Source organism: Geotrypetes seraphini, chromosome 1 (assembly GCF_902459505.1).
Source record: "Geotrypetes seraphini chromosome 1, aGeoSer1.1, whole genome shotgun sequence".
Lineage (NCBI taxonomy): Eukaryota > Metazoa > Chordata > Amphibia > Gymnophiona > Dermophiidae > Geotrypetes > Geotrypetes seraphini.
The window spans coordinates 377,861,651-377,878,013 of NC_047084.1; the positions used below are offsets into that span (position 1 = coordinate 377,861,651).

General features: G+C 40.6%; 1 protein-coding gene across 5 annotated transcripts in view; it reads right to left on the bottom strand.

Moving 5' to 3' along the window:
• The window catches only part of NRG1 (neuregulin 1), a 406,539-nt gene that overhangs the window by 82,922 nt on the left and 307,254 nt on the right, over nucleotides 1–16,363 (bottom strand). For all 5 annotated transcript variants that reach the window (XM_033915850.1, XM_033915843.1, XM_033915822.1 and 2 more), the window contains exon 4: nucleotides 10,385–10,514. In XM_033915850.1, coding sequence (XP_033771741.1) covers nucleotides 10,385–10,514 — 130 coding nt within the window. The remainder of the gene's footprint in view (nucleotides 1–10,384; nucleotides 10,515–16,363) is intronic.

Below are 16,363 nucleotides of genomic sequence, written 5' to 3' on the forward strand. Positions count from 1 at the left end.
ATCAGGTACATCTGGGGGGTTGCCCTTACAGAGTCTGCATTCTCTCCCAGGCAGAGTAGCCCTAAATATGGGGCCCTCTGGCACCAAAGCCTTCTGAAAATGGAGTAAAAAGACCCCAAAATAATAAAAAACCGAATAGAGCAGATCAAAACACCTCTTCTTGGTTCATTTTCAGAAGGAAAAACTGAAGTAGGAGTGATACTCCACTGGTGAAGAAGGAGGAGCTGAAAGATGTGATTGACACCATTCTGCAAGTTGGTTGTGAGCTTGGATTGACCACCGAATATAGGGACTCCTGTGTATTTGTTAACAGAAACACAAATATACAATACAAAGTAGTTCTCTGAGGCTTTAGTGCTCTAGTTTAGTACTTCCTTATTAGTTATTTCGTAAACCCCATTCTTTTACAAAGCCGCAGTGGTGGCCGCCACAAGGCAAATGCCCTGTTGCCATTGAAATCCCTATGGGAGTTGGAGCAATTACCTCAGCAGCAGCGGCTACCACGATTTGTAAAAGGAGTTCAAATAGAATATAGGCATTTTTTTTTATAACACAAGCTCTTAAAATGATCCCTTAGTTGTGGTCTAGTGCTCTTAGAGAAATTTACACCTGCTCCAAAACAGGTGAAACTACAGTAGGTGCTTATTTCCCCAGATTCTATATTTGGGCATGTTTCCTAGAAGCATGTACAACTTCATTGGCTAATGGGCTAACTAATTATTGCTGTTAATGCTCGCTATTCTATAACACTGGGTGTTTAAATCCCATAGCGCACAACCCAAAAAGGGTGTGGACACAGAAGGGGCGCATAGGCGGGTCCTGGCATTCCAAAAAGTTATAAGCAGTGCTAGAGAACATAGGGCTTCTGTTCCCAACTTGAGTGTGGGATTTACACTAGGGGCTCCTTTTACAAAGCTGCGATAGCGTTTTTAGCGTGCGCAGAATTGCCGCACGCGCTAAACCCACGCTATGTGACTAGAACTAACGGCAGCTCAATGCTGGCGTTAGCATCTAGCGTGCATGGCAATTTAGCGTGCGCTAAAACTGCTATCGCAACTTTGTAAAAGTAGCCCTAGGTTTCAGCAGGCTTAAGTCTGACACCATTTATAGAATAGCATTTAGTGCCTATCTTTTTCGGTGCCCATTTTTGAGTACCATTTAACCTCCTTATTCTGTTTATAAAGGTGTAATTTGCAAACTACATGTGTACCTCAAAACTCTGCTCCTGCTTTGCCCAAACTATGGTCCTTGGAATGACTTCAGCATTAGGTGCAGCATTACTTTTTACACTCCTGCTTAATTTTATAACAGTAATTTTCTGCTTGTAAAACAAGCTTTACATGCAGAAAATGATCTTACAATGATTTTTTGAGTTTATTTCAGCAAATATACCATACTAAAAAAAAGCAAAGAAAATATTATTACACTTCTTTTAGGTAAATATTATTACCTCATTTTAGGCTCATGGTTTTTTTTTTTTTCTTGGTAAGCAATACAGGATCAGTGAAACAATAATTATTAAAGTGGACTTATTTTGACATAATATAGTATTCCACTATGTGGTTTCATTAAAGACTAACCTCCTCCTTTACAAAGCCATGCTAGCATTTTTAGTGCTGGCCGCCATGGTAACAGCTCCAACGCTCATAGAATTCCTATGAGCATCCGAGCTGTTATTGCTAAAAAAGCTAGCTTGGTTTTGTGAAAGAGGCAGTAAGTACTTAAACAGGAAATGTGGGCTTTCAGTACTACATGTGCAAAAAATGTGCTATTTCAAGCCAGAAAAATCTGTAGGGTAGGAGAATTGGAGCCACTGCTAGGCTACAACTCTGTCTTGTAGAATCGTGTCTAGCATCTCAGGAGTGAGCAGTGCACAAATATGGTATTTGGGTACTACATGAACTATTGGAATTTTGAATATGTGAACAGCCACCGCACAAGAAGCAATTTCCAGAGTAAACATGTAGTAGCAAGTTACTAAGGGCTCCTTTTATCAAGGTCTGCTACGGGGTTAGCGCGTCGGACATTTCATCACGCGCTAACCCCCGCGGCAAGCCAAAAACCTAACGCCTCGTCAATGAAGGCGTTAGCAACTAGCGCGGCAGGCGGTTGAATGCGTAGTATTCCATGCGTTAACCACCTACCGCACCTTGATAAAAGGAGCCCTAAGCTGCACTAAAGGGGGAATTCATCAAAGAGGCGCTAACCAATTTAGCTCGCACTAACGGTTAGCATACACTAAATCCATTATATTCCTATAGATGTCTTAACATTTAGTGCATGATAATCGTTAGTGCGTGCTAATGCAGTTAGAGCACCCTAAGTTGGTTAGCACCCCTTGATAAATTTCCCCCCTAAGTAGTTAGCACAGGTTTTAGTTCATGCTAGAAGTCTAGAATGTGTTAAAATATTCAGTGTGGTAAAAGTCCAGAGCTAACTGCTTAGAGTGGGATGGGGTGGGTATGAACAGAGATTGGAAGGAGACTGCACATTGCAATCAGTGCACCCTAGCTATCAAATGCGCAGTTAAGGCAGATTCACTTCACACTGCCTCACAGGTGGTGGTAAGTACATCTGTGCTCATAGGCCCTGATTCTGTATAGAACGCCCGGGAGAGGTGTCCTATTCAGAATCTGGCCTACACTAAACCCCGATTCTGTAACCGGCGTCCATGTTACAGACGCTGGTTAGAGAATCAGGTTAGATTAGACATGGCCCGCTACACTTATCGTGGCAAGGGATCTCTCTGCCGCTATAAGTATAGCTCTAGGCGCCTGGGCCAATCAGGCCTTACACTTAGTGGGGATGGGCGGACCCGCTATGCCTAAGGCCTGATTGGTCCAGGCTTCTAGAGCCTGGGTCAATCAGGCCTTAGGCTTCAGAGGGATGAACCGGGAAGGGGTGGGCCCACCTCATTTCGACGAGGTGGGCCTGCCGGCTGGACGGGCAAGACCCGTCTGACCAACAAGAAAAGGTTAGTTTGGTGGGGGGAGGTTTGGGGGCTTTTAGCGCGGGGGGGGTGCGTCTTCTGGCAGGAGGGATTGGGCACCCTCCTGCCGGTGATCGGTAGTGTCGGGGGGGGGGGGGTGGCAGGAGGGTTTGGGCACCCTCCTGCTAGCGATCGGTAGTGTCGGGGGGGGGGGGGGCGGTCGGTAGTGTCGGGGGGGGGGCAACCTCCGGCAGGAGGGTTTGGGCACCTTCCTGCTGGCAATTGGACAGGCGGCCGTGGCCCGCTATACTTATAGCGGCAGATCCCTTACCGCAATAAGTATAGCGGTCGCGTCTACTTACAATGTAGACCAGCATTTTGTTGGCCTACATTGTAAGTGTCTCTTCCTCTACTAGGGAGACGCATAGGGCCGCCTAGGTTCACCTAAGGCCCTTAGGCGAGCTTAGGCATCTTGCGGGCCTCCCTAGGCTCCCGGAGGCACCTTCAATATAGGTGGCCAGCCTGGGGAGCATTTTTTTTAAAAACGTGCATCCCGATTGGCTGATTAGACAGCTGTAGGACGCCTACAGCTGCCTAAAATTGGGACGCACTTTGTAGAATCAGGGCCATAGTGTCTGAAAATAAGATATATTAGAGAACTCATCTGTGCGGAAACTGTAGGGGGACACACATCTAATTCCTTTGTGCAAAAGGCAGGTTGCGTTTGGATGTTAACCTGCATTAAATGTCAACACCTAATGCTTTTTGGTAAACATCCCAAATTTGCGCAGTGCAGCAAGATCATATTTTTGAATTTATGTTGTTCATAGTTCAAGGGCCGTGTGCATTCTAGATTTGTTCACATTTGGATTTGATGAGTCATGAGGGCAGAGGCACACTCTTCAGTCAAAATGCTGAATCATGTAACTAAGGAACACCTTCATGCTCTATTACCCTTTTACACACAACTGTGAAACAGGAAAAATTATTATTACCTTTACATTAGTTAATCAGACAATAATTACTCAGGATGGCATCGTACAACAATATTGCATGGCTGTTTGTACTGTGAGGTTAAATGCTGTTCATGCCTTTCATCAGTGCATAGCTATGCCATGCAAGAGATCTGGTACTGCTCTATTCTATAGCAAGGCACTTGAACAGACTTCCCTGATCTCTTGAAGCACCCCTCCTTGGCATCCCCACCCCCTGAAGCATGCTATATATTCCCAAGAATATCTAATATTTGTTAATAATGATGGCCACCATTTCTCTGCTAATAGGCTATTCCTTAAAGAGCTTCTTAAACAGCTAACAGTTAAGCTAAAAATTCTGTAACCTTCTACATCTTACTGCCAAGACCAAAAAATGCCTCTCCAGGTCCTCTGAATGCTCTTGGAAGTGAAGTTTCAACTATGATGCCTCTATGCAGAACACCCCAGCCTTCTTGACAGACCAATGTTGTATCCCTGCTGTTTAGTGCTGTAACTGCTACTCCATGTAGATTACTCCGATGCCTTCATGGGTGCACAATGTAGCTGAATCCTCCTTCAATATAGGGTACCATAACACTTTATAACCATTTTTTCTTCACAAGGGATCTCACGTTTTTTGTTTTTTTTACTCTGTTACTGTTTATCCCTACACTATATCTTCTTCAGTAAAGAATGAGGCAAATAAATCATTTAATTTTTCTGGTATTACCTTATCCTCCCTTTTACCTCTTGGCTGTACAGTTCAACTGACTATGTCATGAGCTTTTTGCTTTAGATGTACATGAAAAACAATTTTAGCATTACTTCTCATTTCTAAAGTAAGCTTGTTTTCAAAGCTTCTCTTGTTCTGCATTATTTATGGTAATCCTTATTTTCTGAAAGATGCCCTTTTGGTTTTCATTCTCTTCCTCACTATTTTATTTGGCCTTCTTTCACTTTTTTTTTTATATATAGAATATATTTTATCTGGGCTTCCAAAATTATCTTTTAAAATAATGACAATATTTCAGGCAGACTTTGACTGGCAAGTGCTCCTTTTAGCTTTTTCTAAGTTCATAGTTTTTTTCATAGTAACATAGTAAATGACGGACGATAAAGACCTGAACGGTCCATCCAGTCTGCCCATAAGTTATACTCATTAAAAAATACATGATTAGATTAACTTGTCTTTTCTTTGATATTTCTGTGCCGTAGATTGTACAGTCTGGTATTGTCCTAGGTTCCAAATGCTGAAGTTGCCGTCCAAGCTCACTCCAGCCTATCCACCCATCCCGTTGTTTGCAGGATATCTACCGTAAAGTCTAGCCAGTAACATCCTCATGTCCATATTATTGGAGTTCACATTGATGCCCACCCCAGCCCATCCCACTTCGAATCACCATATATGGGACACAGACCGTGCAGGTCTGTCCAATACCGACCTTAGTTCTTTACTTTACATCGTTCATTTTCTAATTAGAAATTCTCTATTTTTATTCCACGCTTTTTTGAATTCCATCACCGTTTCCTTTTTAAAATTAAGTTTCCCTTTTAAAATTAAGTGCTACATTGCTGTACTAGTAAGGATTAGATCTAAAGTAGTTTATCCTCTGTTAAGCTCAGGGATCAATTGCTCCATGAAGCAGTTGTATATGGCATCTAGAAATGTTACCTTCTTAACATGTACTAATTAGGAGTAAAAGAAATGTCCCATTATTATTGTGCTACTAAGAGGTTCTTTTACTAAAACAGTTTAAAAAGGATGTACCAAAGGACATGCTCAGGCATCCTGAAGTAAGTGCCAAATGGGTGCACACTAACTCTGCACTGAAATTTTTAATTATTTTTTATTGGAGGGGGCATGTTTGGGGCCAGAAACCCCCAGATTCTACATATGGTGCTTAAATTTGTAAGCCAAAGTTTGGGCATGCTCATGAGATGTATGTACAAATTCATTGACTAGCAAGCTAATTACCATCAATAATTGGGTGATAACAATCAATTATTGATGCTAATTGACATCCAATAAAACCTGCACACGCAACCGATTGCTTTCTATTCTTTAAGGCACGATGCCTAACTAATTTCAGCGTAATTCACAAAGGGGCGTAGTCGTGTCAGGAGCACTGTGAAGAGTTACACACATTCTTACAGAACACTTCCTCAGTGCACCTAACTTGGGGGCCATTATTAACACTGGGTCTCAGCAGGCATAGGTCTAGAGGAAGAGTGGCCTAATGGTTAGAGCTGCTGTCGCAGCACCCTGAGGTTGCGAGTTTGATCCCAGCCTGCTCTCTGTGACCCTGGATAAGTCCCTTAATCCTCCATTGCCCCAGGCACCATAGTTAGATTGTGAGCTTGCGATTCAATGCATTGTCAACTGTTTGGCTGAATTTCTTCATGAAAAGGTAGTTAATGAATAATAGTGTATAAAGTTAGGCATGGAAACTGGTGCTAAGTGCAGTTCTATAAATGCAATAGAATCATGCTTAGAACTGATTTTTTTCCAGCACCAAATTTTGAGTGCCATTTATGGAATTACCCCAGAGTGGGCATTCTTGCACCAATTAGTTAGCACATCTACATTACCCCCAAAGCCAGATTTGCAAGTAAATAAATATATCACTTGCACTTGTTGTTTATCTTAAAGTTACATCAGGGGACTTAAACGTTAGAGATCTACTATTATGAATAACATTTAAGCTGACGAGGTCTACGATAACTGAGTGAAAAATGGACTGACAAATCTGGTAACAAAAACTCTCACTGACATTGCTTTGGGAGATCTCACCTCCGATGGTCCAAATTAAAATCTTACTAGCTATTGCGGATATGTTAAGTATTGGAGTTTGATAGTGTATTACATATCCTTTCATATTTCTTAAATAGTGAGTAGTATTTTTCATTTTGGGTAGCATGCACTAATGTCATTAATGCATGGCCATTAACAAAAGCTGAGGAAAAGAAAAAAAGTCCACCAAATATGTTCCACAGAAACACATCCAGGCAGGAGACAAAGAAACAGTGGAACTGATGATCTTGATAACGCCTTTATTTGAACAGGGTGCAAAAATAGTTTTGAGTTATAACATGGACTCAACATGGGCTGTGTTTTGGTTGTGAAAACAAAAGCTATCATGTGAGCACCTACCGACACATGTTATAGGTATTAAGGGCCATATTCTCTATATATTGCACCTAAAAAATTGATACTGACTATAAAATTTATGCACACCTCATAGAATCACGCTCCGTGCCGGCAAGCGCCAGTATGCATCATAATTTTCGGCATGCTCATTTTAAGCCAAGGCATAACTCAAAAGAACACACAAATACATTTGTAGTCATGCCCCCTTTTAGATATGTGCACTGGACATGATGCATAATACTTTGCTCTGCGCCAAGTTGTGTGTGTAACTTTCAATTAATTCCATTTAATATTAATTATGAATTGTAAATTGCCAATTATCAGCATCAATTAGGCCTGTTAATCAGTTATCATTGACTACATGCACTGATGTATGTGCATAACTTTAGGCACCATATACAGAATTCGGGGGTATGTGCTCTTGTGCTAATCATGCGCTAACTGGCACACTGCAATGCAGATGGACAAACCGATTAGCACAGAAATGCTTGCTCTCCTCCCCCAGACATGTCCCTTCTGCAAAAAAATTATTGCATATTGAGGGGAGTGGAAAGGGTAGATGTGAATCGCTTGTTCACTCTTTCCACAATTGCTAGGACAAGGGGGCGCGTGATGACGCTACTAAGTAGTAGATTTAAAACAATCCGGAGAAATATTTCTTCACACAACGTGTAATTAAACTCTGGAATTTCGTTGCCGGAGAATGTGGTGAAATCAGTTAGCTTAGCAGGATTTAAAAAAAGATTTGGATAATTTCCTATAAGAGACGTCCATAGGCCATTATTGAGATGGCTTGGGGAAATCCACTGCTTATTCCTAGGATAAGAAACATAAAATCTGTTTTACTACTTATGATCTAGCTAGGTAGTTGAGTTGGAAATAGGATACTGGGCTTGACGGACCTTTGGTCTGTCCCAGTATAGCAATTCTTATGTTCTAGTTCGCGTGCACAGATTGCAAAATTACTGCAGGATGTCTCAGTGCGCTCTGTGGTAAGCCCTTTTCAGCTGTGGTAAGCACACACTAGGGCTTACTGTAGCTTAGTAGAAGGACCCCTAAATGACTTATACAAAGGCACAATCACCTCCTTTTCCCTGCTTCTTTTCCCAGCCTCTGCCTATCTTACATCCCATCCCATATTAGCTATTGTATAGAAATGAGTGCACTACTTTACTAGCACTGATAGTTGTTCATGTGGCACCAATATTATCTTTTTAGCAGGTTTTTTTTCATAAAGTAAATTTTAAAATACATTTGGACATTTAGATGCTAGCTGTTGTGTTTAGTGCTAATGCATCTTAGTAAAAAAAAGCCCTAAAAGATCTCATAAACAAGCTAAAGTGTTTCGGTGCTGGTTTAGTGCACTGCATCCCTAGTATCATCATCAAATCTGGTCTCCAATGAGCTGCTCTTGCAATAAGTCCAGGCTTAATGAATCTGTTATAATTTTTGTTTTAAATTATCTCATTTCCTGTTGTCTCCAATGTACTGTAGAATTCCAGTAAAATAATATTAATTTAAGAGATTGATGATCAGCATTTTGAAGTTTTAAGAACCAGAGCCAAACTGTACTAGTACTAGTGTTGGATTTCTATCCAATTCGCAGCCACTCTTCGGATGGACTAAATTCAAGTGCAAATATAGAATTCTTGATACAAAATGGTGACAGTCGCCAGTATATTTTGATACTATTGCATTGCTATTTCACACTAAAAGCTCATATTTGGGAAAATAATATCATAAGCAGAATTGGTCTGCTAGCATGTAAAGATTCTGTGAAGTTTGCTAAATCACATGTTGTTGAAATGTAGCTGCAGAGCCATTCAAAACCCTTTTGACAGAGTCCAATCTAATCTTCTATTTGTGTGTCACGCATGCCTATGCAGGCTCAAGGTGACTTACAGAGAGAAGGTAGAAAGAGGAGAAGGGAGGAGAAAGGGCGATAGGGAAAAAAAAGAGAAGACTTAAAGGACGGTAACTGACTTGTAGGGAGAGTGTTTGAGGGTTTCATGTAGATTCAGGTATGAAAGAGCAGAGTTCTCAGTTTCTTCCGGAATAAGGTGCAGCTAGTTTCTGATTGTTTCTGGGAGGTCGTTCCAAGTTTTTGACGCCCAGGAAGGTTAGCATAGAATGAAAAATACGCCTGTACTGGAGATTTTTTGTAGTTGGAAAATTTAGGTCTCCTTTTACAAAGGCGCATTAGGGCCTTAGCGCGCGGAATAGTGCACGCTAAAATGCCACACGCGCTAGCCACTACCGCCTCCTCTTGAGCAGGCGGTAGTTTTCAGCTAGCGCGCGCTAATCCGGTGCGTGTACTAAAAACGCTAGCGCACCTTCGTAAAAGGAGCCCTTAGTTGTATTCTGTTAAGGATTCTACTAGAGGTAGACCATGCCATTGAGAGGAGTTGGATAAGGGGGGCTGCTGAATTTCCATGGAGTATGTGATGTATGATTCATGATATTTTGAAGTTTATCCGCGATGGGATGGGTAGCCAGAGGATGTATTATAGACACTTATCATATTCAGGTCCTGATTATAGGCTTAAAGGGTTGCTTGGAAAAGTTGGGGAAAGCGCTGGAAGTCACACTACTTCATGTTTGACATGTTCCTCCTACACAGCAGCCCCATGTAGTTTTCTTCCCTTCAATCCAATGATTATTATTATTTTTTTAATCTTTATTGATTTTCCAATCTTCAATATGCAATACATAAATATATCATATATAATAAGTCAATATGAGCACATTTTACTTTCAAATATACATAACCTTCCAATTTCTTCCCCCCACCCACCCACCTAATGATAATTTAATAAAACACAGAAATATAGATTTCCCTATTAGCAATATCCTTTCCATCCTCCCACCCATCCCAAGTGTAAATATTTAAAAATCTAATTATGACAGAAATAACTCCCCCCCTTCCCTGGATGTGCACCAAAATAAACAAAAACTGACTCACAATCAAAAACCTATTATAATGAGGTAACATAAGATGTCAATGAGCCACATACTAATTTAAATATATTACCATGCCCCAAACTATCAGCGTTCATCCTTTCAATCTATTAATGGAACAGAAAATAGCACGGTGCTGAGCACATGTAGCACATGCACTACGAATGGATGAGTCTTCTTACTACAATGATGGATATTATATGGCAAAAAAAAGAAAAAGTTCAAAATACTTTGTTATGAGCCAGATGCTATCCTCGTCCAGAAATGACCAAGTTAATAAACAGTTAGAAACAACGATTATCTCCAAATGTAAAATATAACTGTTTATAACAGATGTAGCATTTGGAGAGGAAAATGAATGAAGCTCTTTCTTACTTGCACAGGTATTTTGAGCTGCTTGTAATACCATTCAGTATGTAGCACTCGCCTCCATTGACACAATAGCTTTTCTCATTCTCCATACATCGTATGAGGTGTCCTGTCATGACGGGAGGTGGACTAACTGCTGCAAATGCAGAAACGAGAGAGAGAGAGAGAGAGTTTAGTTTTATTAACAATTTGATACAATCGCTTATCTGGTCTTCTAAACGAGTTACGAGTTAAAAAAAAAAAGGGGGGGGACTAAAATAAACATCAATTAAAAATATAGACTAAATTTAAACAAAGAATTTTAAAACAGTATTAAATGAATAAAACTTAACTAACATGAAACGAGAGGTAGATGGGTACGTAATACAACTGAGATAGGAATAGAGAACAATTAAGGGAAGAACATGAGGTTCGGGGTTGTTGAAAGTTGTTTCTTATGGAAGTTAAAAGACAGATGGAAAATGGGCAGAAATCATGTTTTGAAAGACTTCAGACTTCAGCACTATTCAATTTCGCTACATGTACAATATTTAAGCATGGGTTTAGCAGAATAAAAAAATGAATTCAGCTTCGAAAGGACAGATAGCAACACACATAACATAACTACATTCAAAATATAGGGCCCTTTTTACAAAGCCGCGGTAGTGATTCTCCCATGGCAAATGCACAGAAGCCCAGAGGAACTGAACGGACTTTGGCACATTTGATGTGGGGAATCGCTACCGTGTCTCTGTAAAAGGGGCCCATAATTTCTTGTATTAATTTTGTCTGGAAAAATACTATACAGAAATTTTGAAAATTCTGCATACAAAATTTTAAACTTCTGCAGTACTAAAGTGCTTTATGGTCATAACGCACAATAGTATACATTAACGTTCGAGAGGCCATTGAAAAGTTCACAGCCCAACCAAGAAGAGAATGATGTGGAGCCATGAAACTTATTGCACCCTTTTCTTGACACTTTTCATTTCAATGAGGCAAATGCATCTAGTAAATAGGCACAAGTATGGGGAAACCAAGCCATTGTGACATCATCAATGAAGTTGGTTTTTAGGTATTGGTAGAATGAGGCATTATGATATCACAACACGAAAGGCTGCTGAAAAGTTCTCAGCCCAACCAAGAAGAGAATGATGTGCAGCCATGAAACTTACAAGTTATTGCACACGAGCGGAAATATGGAGCAGTAGGCAGCAGGGGATTACGCCTTTGAAACACCCGGCATGGAAACGCAATCTTGCACTAACATGGCCAACTTTTAATGAATTATTTGCCAAACTGTACCTGTTGAGATGCCCATTTCTTCAGCTATTCGGGAAAAATTAATTTATCTGTTTGACAAAATTAAATCCTCAACTTTCTGCACCAATTATGGCTTCTACTTGGGAGTAGCTATAAATGTTCATACATAACATAAGCACGAATGCAAATATTTTATAAACTATACGGGTAATTTGTGACTCTACCTGCACTCTACCAAATTTACCCCCAAGTCACCAAAGTACCACCATTCTTGTCACTGCACACACTGTTAAGTGTGGGACAATTGAATAAGAGGCAGTATATGCACATATGAAGGCACATTTTAGAGATCAGACGCCCAGGCCGATACATGTCAAATTCTAGTAGTATTTCACAAATAGTATCTGCTAACAGAGGTTTTTCTAAAACACATGCAGGACTGAGCACGACTGTGCCCACCAGGTACAGTGGGAGGAGCCATTTTACAACTGCCATTGTCTAAAATATCAATGGAAGCAATGAGGCAACACATATGTCTAAGAGGGCTAGTTATCAATGTGGGCTACCGTTAAGATGTGTTATTTAATTACTAGCTTATGCTATTGTAGCAGCCCTGGTTCCATTTTATGCAATGAGACCTAACTACTAATAATCTGAGCTAACAGTAAGTTAACATGTCTTAACAGTAGCCCATGTTGATAGCTTCCTCTCAAGTATTTCGTATGTTGGTATCAGCTTTTTGAGCCCCCCTGTCCTGCACACAGCTTTTACGGATCAGTTTATTTACGATTGGCATTTTTATCCAAGTATCTTTACCACAGGACTTCATAGGGACCCCTGAAGAAGACATTCTGTCGAAACATGGATTGTGTTAGGTCCAGGGTCCAAAGCTTTTCAGCGGACTGTGTCCTAGAGGTTTTTATGTGGTTTGCCAAGTTTACATTTTAATATTAATAAAGTCCATCTCAGGAACATCATTTCTCCACATTGTTTTTTTGTTTCTTCTTGGATTTGTCTGTGGAGATCATTGGGTCAATTCTTTTGCTTTCATCTACCCTTTTAGAACCTTACATGCAGTGGCTTAGTAAGGGGGGGAGGGGGCAGTCCGCCCTGGGCGCCATCTTCCCCGGGGTGCCGGCACCCCTCCTAATCTAATCTAAGGCTTGGCTTTATATACCGAGACATCAATCCAAGAAAGCTTGATTTGGTTTACAATAGTTTACTTAACAAATAAAGACCACGAGGAATGAGACTAAGTTTCGGAAGATTAATTTTTAAAGTGTTTAGCAAATAAAATGGTTTTTAAAGATTTACAAAAAAGTTGAAGTGAACCAGAACTCCTTAAAAGGAGTGGGAGATCATTCCAAAGTTGAGAAAGCTTAAAAGTCAAAGATTGAATGAAAATCTTGACTCCTTTTATTCCTTTCTTGGAAGGAAGAGATAATCTAAATTGTTGGTTACCTCTTGCAAAGGAAAATCTGTAAATGTTCCAAGATAAAGGAAGGAGAGGAGTAAAGATACCATATAGGATTTTAAAAACAATACAAGCACATTTAAATTGAACTCTAAAATAAACCGGGAGCCAATGGAAACTCTGGAGCAACGGAGTCACGTGATCAAATTTATGTTTCCCAAAGATCAATTTCGCAGCAGTGTTTTGAATCAGTTGCAATCTTTGAAGACAGGTTTTTGTGATACTGAGGTAGATAACATTACAATAATTGAGACTCCTTCCCCTGCTGTGCATGTGCCCCTTCCCTTCCCCTGTACATTTTTAACTTCGGCTTAGGCAGCCACCAACTTGCTACCTGCATCGGCTTCGGCATTCTCTTTGATGTCACTTCTGGGACCCGGGCCTAGCAAGAGACACCGGAGAGTGCCGAAGCCGATGTAGGCAGTAAGTTGGTGGCTGCTTAAGCCAACGTTAAAAAGATACGGGGAAAGAGGGGGGGGGTTGTATGGGAGGGACAACACTAACCCGAGCGCCACTCACCCTCACTAGGCCACTCTTTACATGTCTAAGTGCTGCCAATTAAGTACAAAGCCTGCAATTATTCAGCACAATTGATTACAGGGTGCAAAAGTAAACACTGGGGGATGAAGGCGCCAACCTTACCTAATTCCTCCAGCAGAATGTTACCCCAAATTGGCATCTTTACAAAATCTATATTTCCTAGGGAACAAGTGTAAAGGCCAGCGTTGTTCATGGAAATGTGCATTCTCCCTTCAAATATGGGGACTACACATGTATATTTGGCCCTGCCCTAACACCCCCTGCCATGACATGCCCCCTTGCCATATGCATGTAGTCACAATATTTGCATATGTAAACCTAGACTTTTACATGTGTCCGATAAATACATGGAAATAAATGCCAGTACTTACCCATATAAATAATGAATAAGGTTTCTTAAAATAACTGCTAGAATCGTGCCTTCGTAGGTGTTTTAGGCCACCTAACGCTACTGTGGGTGTGGTTAATGCCAGAAGTGGAGCCATGCGGCCTAAAGCGTCTACAGAGGCTAATTCTGTACCCGGCGCCATCGTGCGATTGGCACGCGATCGACAGCCGCTTTTAAAGTGGCCGCCGACAACGGCGCCAGTTACAGAATCCAGGCATATGTGCTTAACTCAAATTAATGCATGTGAATATACATTAATTCAAAATGATATATTGGTTATGTTTTGCACACAATTTCAAATTTACAGATGTATCCCAGTTTGATATACTGAAAACGTACAATGCAATCTAAGTGGTTTACAATTTTAAATAAAATCACATATTAAGGACTCCATTTACTAGATAAGAAAGTCCCCACCAACACCCCACCCACATACATAGAAACATAGAAATAGACGGCAGATAAGGGCCACGGCCCATCCAGTCTGCCCACCCTAATGTCCCTCCCCTACCTTTGCCCTGTGAATAGATCCCATGTGCCGATCCCATTTGGCCTTAAAATCAGGCACGCTGCTGGCCTCAATCACCTGCAGTGGAAGACTATTCCAGCGATCAACCACCCTTTCAGTGAAAAAGAATTTCCTGTCACCTCGTAGTTTCCCGCCCCTGATTTTCCACGGATGCCCTCTTGTTGTCGTGGGGCCCCTGAAAAAGAAGATATGTTCCTCCGCCTCGATGCGGCCCGTAAGATACTTGAACGTCTCGATCATGTCCCCCCTCTCTCTGCGCTCCTTTAAAAGTGGCTGTCGATCGCTCTCTCTCTCTCTTTCTCTCTCTGCAACCCTGCTTTCCCTACCTTACAGCAAGACCTCCAGTTCTTTCACTCTACATCCCAACTCTCTTTCTCTTTCCTACCCCTGGGGCACACACCTTCAGCTCTCTTTCTTTCTTACTGGCAACCACGAGACTTGACTGTTGATTAAGAAACGATATATAAATAGAATGCTATATTCATTTTGGTCTACAAAATTAAAGCAAGGTGACCTTCTGCTGCAGAATCCATACTATAGTGACCACTGTGAATACTTTTTATTATGCCTGATAGCTTCCACATTATTCATAAACAGCAGCATAAAAATGTTCTAATTAAATACTGTTTTATGATATAATTTCTTTTTCAGCTCCTACAGACTACGCTATGATCCTCTACGCTATGATCTCCAATGAGTCTGAGAGACAATATAAACCAATATATGAACCAATATAAAAATAGAAATGCCAATTCTGCAGTTAACACAGAGAACAAGCAACGAAGGTGACTAATCAATGTTCAATTTCCGTTATTGTTTGAAATGACACGACTCAAGAAATAGGAGATGCTACCTCCACAAACGTGAAAGCAGAGATCATGTCGAGTCATTTCAAACAATAAGGGAAATTGAACATTTCAAACAATAAAGGAAACTGAACATCGATTAGTCACCTTCTTTGCTTGTTCTCTGCTTTCATATTTATGGAGGTAGCATCGCCGGTTTCTTGAGGATTCTGCAATTAACACACATGTCACACATAGAATTTGTCTTTGATAAAACTCCCAGTATATAGGTTCTTATAGATGTGCATGTGTTTGCCCAAACATATCAGGCATGTTCATGGGGGTATGGGGAATAATCTTCCAAAGGTTGTTCTCCGCATAGATATGAATTTACGCATATGTAAAATGCATCTTATAAAAAGATAACTGAAGAGATTCCTCAGGGGTACAATGTGTGAAAAGGCCTTCACAAGTTCTGAAATGTCTAGGATAGGCACATGGGATCTCTTAGCGAGAGGAAGAGATAATGGTTACTGTAGATGGGCAGACTGGATGGGCCATTTGGCCTTTATCTGCCATCATGTTTATATGTTTCCATCCCGATGCCATTGAATAGCATTATTAACTTGTGTAGCTGGCTCAACTTGCTTATTTTCAAAAAGTACCAAAACCGCTCATATTGTAAAACATGAAAAAGCCAATCTTGAATTTTCTATTTTTGTGGGTGAAGTTCTATATGGCTCATTGGTTTGCAGAAAAGATATTATTGAAAATCTATATGAGATAAAACACTGAGGTTGGGAGTTACTTTTCTGTATGTTGACCCTGCTAAATTTCATGTTACTTAAAGGAATGTCAGATATATATACATATTTTCTTCTGGGATAATCTGAGAATCTTAACAAGGCCCATAAGGCAGTTGTGTCCTTATAAAAGGAAGATACAAATACCAGAAACCTTATAAATGCTGTATATCTAGGCTTGAAATGTACTGTCAGATTGCTACAAGATGAATATGTCAGAACTT